Source organism: Euprymna scolopes, chromosome 1 (genome assembly GCF_053919585.1).
Source record: "Euprymna scolopes isolate OS-2025 chromosome 1, ASM5391958v1, whole genome shotgun sequence".
NCBI classification, from domain to species: Eukaryota; Metazoa; Mollusca; class Cephalopoda; order Sepiida; family Sepiolidae; genus Euprymna; species Euprymna scolopes.
This window is the reverse complement of record NC_136482.1, coordinates 134624878-134637626: the sequence shown is the minus strand read 5'-3', so window position 1 is coordinate 134637626 and position 12749 is coordinate 134624878. Positions and strand designations below refer to the sequence as shown.

Genomic DNA, 12749 nt, shown 5'->3' with positions numbered 1-12749 from the left:
CCAGTTCTTACGACATGATTTGTTTATTAAAATGTTAGGTGTAAGTACAGATTAGTTAGAAAACTCCTTTCCCCCTTCCAATGAGTATCTACATATGCTTGTTTGTGTGTGTGTGTGTGTGTGTGTGCGTGCATACGTTACAGATTACGTAGGGTGAAGACCACAGTATGATTTAAAAATAGGCTAACAGCAAGTGTTCAAAAAACATAACTTATTAAAAATATAAAAATATATTTTTAAAAAACGTGACACAATAAAATTGTGTAAAAAAGAAGAAAACAAAACAGAAATGAATTGATAATTAAAAAATAGAAAGTTAAGAAGAAGAAGAAAAAATGTTGTCAGACGCAGGCTTAAACAAACACACATATAGAAACACACGCATGCACGGACTATAAGAACCCATTAATGAAGTGGAATACGTGCAGTGAGAGAGAAAGAGAAAGAGAGAGGGGGGAGTAACCCTCTTACACTTTGCACATAGTGTGGACCCCGTACAGTAATAGAAAACAGCAGTCCGACAGCTACAAAACAACTATTAGAGTGATTTGTATCATACGCACACATACACACACACTATAATGACCTATGCATTAAATGAACTTTACACTGGGCAAAATAATATGTCTCTTAGTGACACCATATTTTAATTTTAGTAACCATTCGTTTCTAAAGGGAAGAATTGTATTCCTGAATATTAGAATTTTCAGAGTTCAGCCAATCAGAATGGACAGACTTTGGTGAGGGAGCCTTTATTATTTATGTGTATAATTTGTCCTGGTCGACAACTGGTAGCAGTGGTAGGACTAAATATTTAAAAAGAAAAATAGGGACTCCTTTCTCTGTAGATGTTGCAATTGTGATTATGTTGCTCGTAGGATGAAATGTAATATTTTCTCATCATGACTAATTATGTTTAAAATGGTGTTAGAAAGCTACATAAGATAGTGGTTATTTCACCTAGATGTATTGAATGTGGTATCTGTTATTGCAATCTTAGGATACTTTTGTTCAGAGGGAAATTTCTGTGGCTACTTTATTAATATAGAGATATATTATAATAGATAATTTATAATTTGGCTTGTGGTACAATTTAAAACTAAAAGTGCTCTCATTTAATTGTTAAATCTAAGAAATTTGTAATATTTTTATTTAATGATTGCAATTTTGAGATTTAGTATTTTAAATAGATAGTAAACTCTGTTTTTATTAATATTTAGATTTCTATTGAAGCATTTAATTGTAAAGGGTTCATCATCTATATAATCTTCCAATCAACAAGAGTATATTATGTTTAATTTTCTGTAATATATGGAGGCAAATCAGGTAACTTTGGCAGAATTTGTGAAACCCATTGTAACATCAAACTTACTGAAGGATGTCCCATTTTTATATAACAACATTTTTATATTGTTGATATTTGTTAAATTTGTATTTAAACGCCAGAATTCAAGAAAAACTTTATTGGTACAATCTATCCTCTTCATCTCAACTTTATTGTTAAGAAAGCCTACTAAAAACTATATGTAATCTTGCTTTTAACATCAAAAGTTTTTATTTACAAATAAGATAAAATATAAAATAAGATGCAAATGAGATGAAGAAAAAAAAAGTATATTTCGAAATGATGAACATAACTTGTATACTTACTCATATCGATTAAGTTTTTCGAGGGGTACCAAGTTTTTGACCAGCAAATATCCATTGGTTTCATAAAACCTTCTCTGATTCCAGGTAAGAAAAGAAGATGTATCAGACGTGAACATGAACGTTTGCTGGTTCATCTAAAAAAAAAAAGAATAAAAAGAAATAAATAGAACAAACACATTTTTCCTTCTATAATAATGTAAAGGAAAGTCTGGATTGCTAATGGTGGAGAATCAACTAATTTTCATGATTTCAAAGAATCAGAAAAAACATTAAAAATAGATAAAGAAAGAACACTGAGGCAATTTAAGGAAGATAAAATTAATCTAGATGTTTCCATACAAATAAAATATTTAATGGGGAGATGCATGTAGTGGAGTTGTACCTTCCCAAGATGGCATTCTGTGATGCCCCATGTACCTTCTACTATATGATGCGTTTCAAAGCTCCCTGTGGCAAGTAATCTGCAGCATATAGAAGTGTCACAAAATGATAAAACTAGACTAAAGACTCTTCCCTTAAATAAATTCTCACAACATTTCTCACAGAATTACAACTCATGCCAATATGTTCATTGCTGTAACTGATGCACTGGTCTTTGAAGTGGCATGGCCAGTGATAATTTTGCAAAACACCAGTGCACTATTACATTGTCAGAAAGAAATGAAGATGGCAAGATGAAATGTACATACACTATAAGTGGAGAGCACACAATCCCTAATTATCAAATCATTGCATTGATATGGCATAGGCGTGGCATGCTGTCGGAAGTTAGACCTACCAATACTGGGCATCATGTGAACAAGATGCTGGGTACAGATTATGTCTACCATCTTTATCACAATTGCGTAATTTGTAATAGTGAACTGCATGAAGTGACCATTCCACGCAGATCTCAAACACAAACAGTTCTTTTGGCATGCGAGTCAATCTTCCATTACTTGGTGAGATTCTGACTCAAAAGAACGATTATCAGGTGTTTGGTGTTCAACCATAGAATCACAATGGGCTAGCCATTTCGTACAACCTTGCTCAGGACTGTCATGTATAAGCTGCCATGATTTGAGATGTAGTGCAAATCAAGACAAAACCAAGGTGAATGTCATTGCAACAATAACAACAATTAAATATTTCTCAATTAAAAACAAATCTTGACTCAATTCAATTCTTCCACATTCCCATAAATTGACACTAGCACACCTTTCCACAAACTATAATTGAAAATAATTCTAAAATATGAAGATATATGATGACAAATATGAGTGTGAATTCACAACACATTTGTGATACCTTCTATTTTTTATTTACTTACTTAACTTTTGAATAAAAATTGCATATCATTATTTTTAACTGTAAACATCATTTCACTTTTATTTGATCAAACGCCCAAAAATACATTTCCAACATCACTTCCAGTTTTAGAAATTAAACACCCAGAATAATAACATCAACTGATCAAAGAAAATATTAAACACTATTTTGGCTGAGATAAATCGGTTAAAAGCAAGGATTTAGATAACATATCTATTTGAAAATTGAGTCTGTTTAGACAGTTTTGTCTTCTATGTTTCTGTTTTACATGTCTGGTTATAATTTAAGATTGATCACTAGTTTGCCGTGAGTCAAGTTCAGTGTTAATTTAGATCCTGATATAAACTGAATTTTTTAAGGGACAATCTTTTCTTTCTTTGTCAGAATGAGATATGGTCCCCCCAGACATCACTTTAACCTTTCAGCATGTAAACTTTTTGTTTGAATTGAGTATGGTCAGCGATCCAGGCATTATCTTGTTCTTTAGTTACTTTTGCAAGGATAACATATCTCAACTGTCAAAAACAAACTTTTCGTATTTGACAATAGTTTTTCTATCATTTGCTAAACAGAAACATAATTTCATTCTAGTCATTCTAATAAAGTATAAAAAACGGATAATTAATTATAAACAAATATTCAAAACAAAAATAATTTCCAACAAACACAAATTTTGTAAACTTCAAATCTTTTTTTTTCAATAAAAAATCTTAATAAAAGAGGACAAAAATACATACCATGTTGGTGTAAGAAGAGAAATAACTGTTAAGATAAACAGATTGTTAGACAATAAGGTCAATATTTATAGCACTCAAGATTAAAAAAACTCTAATCATATCATCAAAATACTGATAAACCCAATTACTAATCTTCAGCAACCTTTAGCTATTCTCGATGGTCTTATTATTTTCAGATCTTGCTCAAACATTAATATTTTCTAAAATATGTTCTAAAAATTAAATCTTTATGGTTTTAAATATCAAATGAACTACTTTGACATTTTTTTTTAATTATTAAAGATCAAAATTGCAATGATTTGTCAATGGGGGAAAATTTTATCTTCAAATATTATTTTAAAATTTTTGATACCAAAAAATAAAAATCTTTGTACAAATGACGATCCCCAAAATACCTATGTATTTTTTGTTTTTGTTTTTTACTCATGTTCATCCCAAACAAGACACATTGGCACTTGGACATAAGAGGCTACTATTTGGCACCATGTTTACAGGAGATGAATGAGAAACCAGTTTACATTATATTTCTGTATGTCATTACAATCAGGGAAATTAGTAAAGGGAGGGAATTTCAAAGTCGAGCAGTTTCAGAGAAGAAGCTGCAGTTGAAGTCCAATCTAAACAAATTCAAAGTCCAAGGGACAGGAAAGCGGTTCGATCAGTACACACACAGTGACACGCCACCAACACGAACCAGCATACACAATTACCAACCGGCCGTTCTTTCCTTCCTCCTTGCCTTCCAAAACAACCTGAATTTATAGTTGTCGAAGACCAACTGATTTGCATATATGCACGAGATTTTGTGAGAGTTTCCGAGATCATACCATTACAAAATGCTGTCGGCGCCATCTTGGGATTCTTTTCCTATCCTAGCTTCGCAACGATGACAAAGCACACACGCACAGCTAGGTCGTTTGAACGGTAAGCCCTCATTTTCACAGCTTTCGCCACACTGAGAGCGGGCAGGGATGTGGCAATCTCCTTCTTCGGGTGCTTCTACGGAGGGGCAGGCAGGGAGCCTCGTCTTCAGTTGAGCTCCCGTCCGCAGTCTGGGGATCAGTGAACCGGAGGCTGCCAATTTCAGTGCTGTTGTCGTCCGATGAAGCCGGCGTATACCAGAATGATGGTTCATTGGTCATAGAATTCATTTCACTTTCGTCACCGAGTGGCGGCTGCGCCTGTGATGACGCTCGCAGGTCCCTGACGTGTCGGGGCACCCCATCAATCGGCACGGCTTGCGGACTGATCACCTCGGTAACACGCCCGGTTCCATAGCATGTGGTGCATCTGCCACGGAGGTTCTTAACCCAGATAACGTCTCCCACTTTGATACTATCTCGTGTCGCCTCTGGCTTGGGTAAAGGGCTGGCCTCACTGGCGTAGCTAGGGGGGGCGGGGGGTGCGGGCCGCCCCGGGCGGCACACCTGAGGGGGCGGCATTTTGAGATGGTAAAAATAGAAAGTAGAAAAAATAAATAAAAATAAACGAAAGTTAACAAAAAATATGAAATTTTATACCAAAAAGGTTGTAAAAATCGGAATTTTGGGGGGTATCGGAATCAAAAAAAATGTGTCCCTATTTTCTGAGCGTCGGGGGGGGGCGGCATGGGGGCGGCATTTTGAGATGGTAAAAGGGGAAAATCGAAAAAAATGCTAACAAAAAATCTGAAATTTTATATCGAAAAGGTTGTAAAAAATGGGAACTTTTGTAGTTATTGGAATCGCAAAAAGGTGTCCCTATTTTGTGAGCGGCATATGTCAGGGGGCGGCATTTTGAGAGAGTAAAAATAGAAAGTAGAAAAAAATAAATAAAAATAAACAAAATCTAACAAAAAATCTGACATTTTATACTGAAAAAGTTGTAAAAAATCGGAAATTTTTGAGGTATCAGAATCAGAAAAATGTGTCTCTTATTTACGAGCAGCACATGTCGGGGGCGGCATTTTGAGAGGATAAAAATAGAAAATAGAAAAAATATATAAAAGCTAACAAAAAATCTTAAATTTTATACCGAAAGTTTGTAAAAATCTGAAGTATTGGAGATATCGGAATCGGAAAAATGTGTCCCTATTTTCGATTCCAAAACCGATTCTTTTAAATTTTTAATTTAATTTTTCATTATTGGTACTAATTATAAATATTTATTATTTTTAAATTATCACTAAAACTAAAATGAGAATAACCTCAAAATACAATGTAAATTTATTTTATTTGTAAAACAATTTTTTTAAATTGCATAAATTCTCTATGTAACCTTTCAAAGAAAGCAGTTGCTTTACATGTTTTTTTTTTGTTTTTTTTTTACATGGGTGTCACCACTTATCAAGGCCCAGAGGCCACTCGAGGATAAAGGTTAATAGGTATAAATTAGTCATTGTGATTTTAGGATAGTAAACAGTGGGAATTTTGTAACTTGGATTACTTAGGGGGACGATTCAATTAGAACTTGTTCACATTGAACTTTTTCTTTTTTTTTTTTCATAGGTATCAACACATTATCAAGACCAAGAGGCCACTCAAGGATAAGGGTTAAAGAGTGTACAGTAGAAATTGGACAATATAATAATCATTAGTAATGAAAATTTGTTAAATTTGATAACTTATATGGAACGGCTCATCAAGAACTTATTTACGTTAGACTTGAAGACAACCATATTGTAGTCAGCCGGAAAGCAGCAAAACGGAAGACAATTCCACAGGCGTGCAGTTCTAATAAAAAAGCTTTGTTCATGGAATCTACATTTAGGTTTAGGCACAGATAAAGAGTGGGGGGAATTATTGATAGTGTTTACAACTAGACGAGTGTTTCTTGTGAAAGTTTTGCGAGGGGGGACCATAGATTGAAGCTCAGTCGAACACTTTCCATGAAAATAACGATACATCAGAGACAAGCTCGCAACATCTCTTCAGTGAGATAGAGGTTGCAAGGAAGAGAAAAGGACATCTCCTACAAGGCTACGAAGTCTATTTTGAACTCTATCAAGGCAGGACAAGTCCTTTCTAGCAGCTCCTGCCCAGATGTGGCAACAGTATTCCATCCTTGGATGTACCTGGCTCTTATATAGATAGAGAATTGCATCAGCAGTGAGATATCTACTGGATCGATAGAAAGATCCCACCATTTTTCCAGCGGCCTTGGCAACAGATTTGATGTACGTGTTCCATTTAAGATCAGGAGTAATGGTCAAACCCAGAAGTTTGTCAACACTTGAGGCCTCCTGAAGACAAGAGCCATTCATTTCAATTGATGCCAGATGGGGATCAGAATGTTGATGATGTAAAGAGAGAAGCTTGGTTTTAGATGCATTAAAAGTAACCAGCCACTCCTTTCCCCATTGTACTACATGCTCAAGATCAGAGGAGAGAGAATTGGAGAGAACTTGGTCGTTTACTGTCTTAGATGTGCTACCATAAATGGTAGTGTCGTCAGCATAAATGTCCACAAATGATGTAAGGATGTGATTTGGAAGATCATTAATGTAGATCAGGAAAAGAGTTGGGCCCAGGATGGACCCCTGAGGGACACCGGCATTAATACTGTGGGCTTCTGATTTTTGCCCCTCAACTACTACTCTTATGAACCTATCAGAAAGAAATGATTTAATAATTGAGAAGACATTTCCAGCTATACCATAGCTAGAGATCTTATGAAGTAAACCTTTATGCCATACCCTATCAAAGGCCTTAGATATGTCAAGAGCAATTGCCCTAGAAAGGTTGCCTCCGTCGAGAGATTTGCTAATCCTATGAGATATAACTGTAAGCATATCTGCTGTAGATCTAGCAGAACGGAAACCATATTGAGTGTCACTAAGAAGGTTATTTTTGTTGAGATGGTTGATTACTTCTGTATTTAACACAGATTCCAGCAACTTACTCATGACGCACAGGAGACTTATTGGCCTGTACTGAGAGGGGGATGAGCGATCACCTGAATTCTTAAATACAGGGCATACTGATGAAATTTTCCAGGGAGATGGGAAACTATTCTCCTTAAGACAACGTTTAAATAGTTTTGTAAGTATGGGCGCTAGTTAGGGTTGAAGTTTTTTGAGTACAATAATTGGAATACCGTCCGGACCAGTTGCTTTACTGGAATCAAGGTTTTTGATTAGCTTGGCAACATCACGTACAGATATACGTATATCACATAGTGTGTTTTCAGATACAGGAGGAAATATTGGGGGTTGGCGGCCTTGATCGCAAAAGGTAGAATTAGCTGCAAAGTTCTTGACAAAGAGTTTGGCTTTGTCTGATGCTGACGAGATTACCTCAGGTCCATTGATAATAGTTGGGATGGAGCACACGCTTCTGTTCAGAATTCTGTTTGCTATTTGCCAAAACTGGTGGGAACCAAGCCGCTGCTCAGCTACTTTGGACTTAATAGATTGAGCATACAACCATCTTGCGCTCTTTATTACTTTCTTACAATGGTTGCTGGCAGTCCTGAAAACGGCTTTAGTTTCCATACATCTATTACGTTGGAAACAGTGGAAAAAATGATTTCTGTGCGCAATGACAGCAGCACATTCTGGAGAGAACCATGGCTGGCTGTTAGGTTTTTGCTGAAACTTTTTCGAGGGTATGAAACGGTCAATACCTACAATTAACCATTCCGTCAGGTCTAATACTATAGAGGACACATCCTTTTTAAATATGGAATGCAAAGGTAGATCAGTTATAAATGTACGGAAGCTATCCCAGTCAGCCTTAGCGTATCGATATACTGTACGATGGAGAGGTACGTCTGGGGACTTATTACATTTCATTATTATCTTAATTGATACAACAGAGTGGTCGGAAGATCCAAGAGGCGACAGAACAGAAACTGAACATAGTTCAGGGCAAGTTGTGAGAAAAAGGTCTAGTAGGCTCGCATACTGGCCGTCATTGTCGGGCACACGGGTGGGTTCCTGAACAATCTGAGTGAGGTCATAGGCAATGGAGAAATCATGACAGAACCTCCCCTCATCATCGGTCTTGTTTGAGTGGGTCAACCATTCGACGTTGTGAACATTGAAGTCTCCACATACGTGAATGTTAGCTGAAGGATAAGCAGATAGGACTTGGTCAATTTTCTCAGATATGCTTTTAAAGATAGTAACTCCGCTGTTGTGGGGGCGATAGAGAGTAAATAAAAATGCCGTAGTGTGAGCTAAAGCAACCCAGAAGCACATATAGGGTGTTAGGATCTTTCCTGGAGATGTCCCTACCACATGGAAAGCTATCTTTAATATAGGCACATATTCCATGCCCATGGCGATCTTGGGGGTCAGATTTAGAAGTTAAGTTAGAGTATCCTTTAATTGCGAACTCTTCTAGGGAAATAGCCTGTCCAATGCCAGTTTCACTTAAAAATAAAAGGTCTGGTTTAGTCTCCTGTAATTGGGTTTCAACCTCTGGAAGGTTAGAACGTAGACCCCTGATGTTGGAGAAGGAGACATGGTAGTAGGGGTCTACGTTGGAAGTTGGAGAACCGGGTTTAATCGTGTATTTTTTTCTTGAAACTTGTCATGATGAAATTTTGAAATTTGTGGACTAGGTCGTCAGATTTACTTAGAGCAGGACAGAGAGGGGAAACTAAGAGAGAAAAAGAAATGAAGAATTTTTTATTTTTTTATTTGTAGCTAATGATAAGGTAAAGCCGTAACAATTACCCACTAGTATGGCATCGAGAGGCCCCACCAGAAGCTACTGCATGGTCCAGAATCCATTCACCAAATGGCAATACAGCAGCCCCAGTACTTTGCACCTGCTGATAGGACAGCCTCCTTAGTGGTTAATCCAAGGTTCGGGTCCCTGACTATCAGGCGGATAACGTCAGCCCAGACAAAACGTTTACCTCCAGCACCCTTACTAGTGACATGGCTACAAGGATAGACATAGAAACAGAAAATTTCCGCCATCTCTGCCAACTGTTTGCACAAAATACTGCCAACCTAGAAAATAGCTTTTTCTTCTCCCTTTGTCAGAAAAATCACTCATTAAAAAATGAGGACTGAGGGACAAATAAGAAGAAGCGAGAGTAACAGGAGCTGCCGATAACGCATCCACAAATGCGTTTTCTACTCTCCATTAAAAAAAAAAAAAAAAAAATCATTAAGTATTGTACTTAATAAAAGTCCAACAGACGTGTTTAAGGGAAAGTACGGTGATAGATTCCCCTCTCACGAACTAAAAATGAGTACAATTCGTAATCTATTTTTGCAATCAACTCGGTAGATAAATAAACATTTATGTACGAGAAAAAAAAAAAGCTAGCATTTAATAAAACAGAAATACACAAATTAAATACTGAAATAAAATGGAGTTATTGATATTTTAATCTAAAATAAAAAGTATGATTAAAATTGAAATCACTTATCTCAACAAAAACACTTCCGTCTCCAAATTGCAAACTGTAGTGAAAGAAATTGAGTTAGCAGCGTTCAAAACATTTTTTTTTTAAATTAACCGTTAAAAGAAAAGCGTGATTTTATTCTGAACTTAAGCTAGTCACGTTTTAAGAAGCTTACGATATAAAAGAAAGGCGGATGGGGGGGGGGGGTTCTACGAAAGTAAGTTGGTGACGTTATAAGTAATTTCGAGATAAGATGGAAGCCGGTATTGGACGAGAAAAAAAGCTAGCATTTAATAAAACAGAAATACACAAATTAAATACTGAAATAAAATGGAGTTATTAATATTTTAATCTAAAATAAAAAGTATGATTAAAATTGAAATCACTTATCTCAACAAAAACACTTCCGTCTCCAAATTGCAAACTGTAGTGAAAGAAATTGAGTTAGCAGCGTTCAAAACATTTTGTTTAAATTAACCGTTAAAAGAAAAGCGTGATTTTATTTTGAACTTAAGCTAGTCACGTTTTAAGAAGCTTACGATATAAAAGAAAGGCGGATGGAGGGGGGGGGGAGGGGGGGTTCTTCCGAAAGTAAGTTGGTGACGTTATAAGTAATTTCGAGATAAGATGGAAGCCGGTATTGGACAAGAAAAAAAGCTAGAATTTAATAAAACAGAAATACACAAATTAAATACTGAAATAAAATGGAGTAAAATGTTCTGAAAAATGTTGAAAAATTAAACAGCAACAGTCTTTGCAGCCCGCGGCGATCTGCTGGATTTTCCCCGGCCTTGTGTCTAACTCTGCCCTCGTGGCGAGGCAAGTAAATAAGAACAATCAGCAGTCGTTGCCAAACCGACCTCAGCTCTAATTGTACATAAGATCTAATTTTAAACAAGACCATTGCTATATTCGCTTACGGCCGTTTGCCATTTTCGGCTCTCATTATGCTCAACATTATGGGAGCATTATAATAAATACGTATTTATTTTATAACTATATATGTGCATATATACATATATATGCACATATACACATATTTATACATACATATACATATATACATACATACGTGCATATATACATATATACACACATACACATATATAAATACGCATATATACATACATATACATCTAAATTGCACCTCCAGAAATGTAGTATATGCACTAAGATGCACAACATGCAACAAATCCTACATAGGCGCCACCAAAAATTTCAGCAATAGAGTGACCTTACATGAGAGCAACATCAAAATTGCAGATAACAGACACCTCTATGTTTCAAAACACGTACACACATGCAGTGGTAACAGCTTCAAAATAATGCCAATCTTCCAAACAGACAATTATTTTTATTTACTTACACAGGAAAAAAAACTTCATCACCAGATTCACTCCTGAACTGAGCAGAACCTAATACCGTCACACAAAAACATGAAATGCAAGGTACACTCGCATGCACACCTATACACATACACATATACACACCCACACATAAATCAGAACCGACACATTAAAACACACACACGTGCGCGCATACAACCACACACAGACATAACACCCCTATCTCTAATACAACACACTGAACAATACCAACCCTACTTAACCTCGAAACCAACAACACTAGGAGACACCTAGAACCATAGTATAATATCTGTTCCAACACCTCGCTCCCTCCTCAGTCAGGGGAGGAGAACCCCCTCATGACTGAAACGACTATCTTCCCTTCTATCATCCCCCTCCCATACCTACACCCCCTCCAATGCCCCCCCTCTGAGGAACAAAATCTTCCCCACACTAGGAACCGCTCCTGGGTCTGGCCATACCCACATAGGGAGACAAATAAATAGAAACATTAAAAAATCCCCTATTTTAAATACACCCCTCTTTCTAAACAAACATAATATAAGACTAAAACGAAAAATCACAATACTAAAATCCAAGAATCCAAAAAATAAATATCAAAATAGAATGAAAGCACCCCTACCCTTACTTCAGAAGAGCCAGTTCCCCCTCCCCACACATACACATTAGTAACCACCTCGGACCACAGCCGCCTTCCTAAGGAAGCAAATAACCCCAAAATACTATAAAACAATATACACATTCCCAAACCAATAAAAGCAAACACACACACACACATAAACACACACGCACACACACACATACACACACCCTACCCCACCCTAAAGGAAAAGAAAAAAAACATTAGCAGAAAGAGATAGCGACTGACTACAGCGAGGTTAACGGCTCCCTGGACAAACCAAATAAAAAAGCAATAAAAATTCAGCATACCAATGTATAATAAACACTTACAAGCCTCCACCCCTTGGAAAAACTTCAAACTAACTACGAAAATCGCCATTTTTACACATTTGAAAATAATTTCTGACGAGGATGCATCACAGACCGTCTGAAACGCGCGTAAACGATTTCAATGACTTAAAAACATTATTACAATGATCCAAACATAATTCTCAATGAAAAACCAAGACACGGAATAATAAAATAATGTTAAAAAATACACATTATTGGTGACTACTCCCTTATTTAAATATACATATATATATATATATATATATATATATATATACATACATATATATATATACATACATATATATATATATATATATACATACATATATATATATACATACATATATAATATAAATATATACATACATATATACATACATACATGTAGATA

General features: G+C 36.0%; 1 protein-coding gene across 3 annotated transcripts in view; it reads right to left on the bottom strand.

Moving 5' to 3' along the window:
* LOC145271308 (phytanoyl-CoA dioxygenase, peroxisomal-like) overlaps window positions 1–12749 on the bottom strand; it is a 475348-nt gene that overhangs the window by 370632 nt on the left and 91967 nt on the right. For all 3 annotated transcript variants that reach the window (XM_080126931.1, XM_080126985.1, XM_080126883.1), the window contains exon 2: window positions 1651–1784. In XM_080126931.1, coding sequence (XP_079983057.1) covers window positions 1651–1784 — 134 coding nt within the window. The remainder of the gene's footprint in view (window positions 1–1650; window positions 1785–12749) is intronic.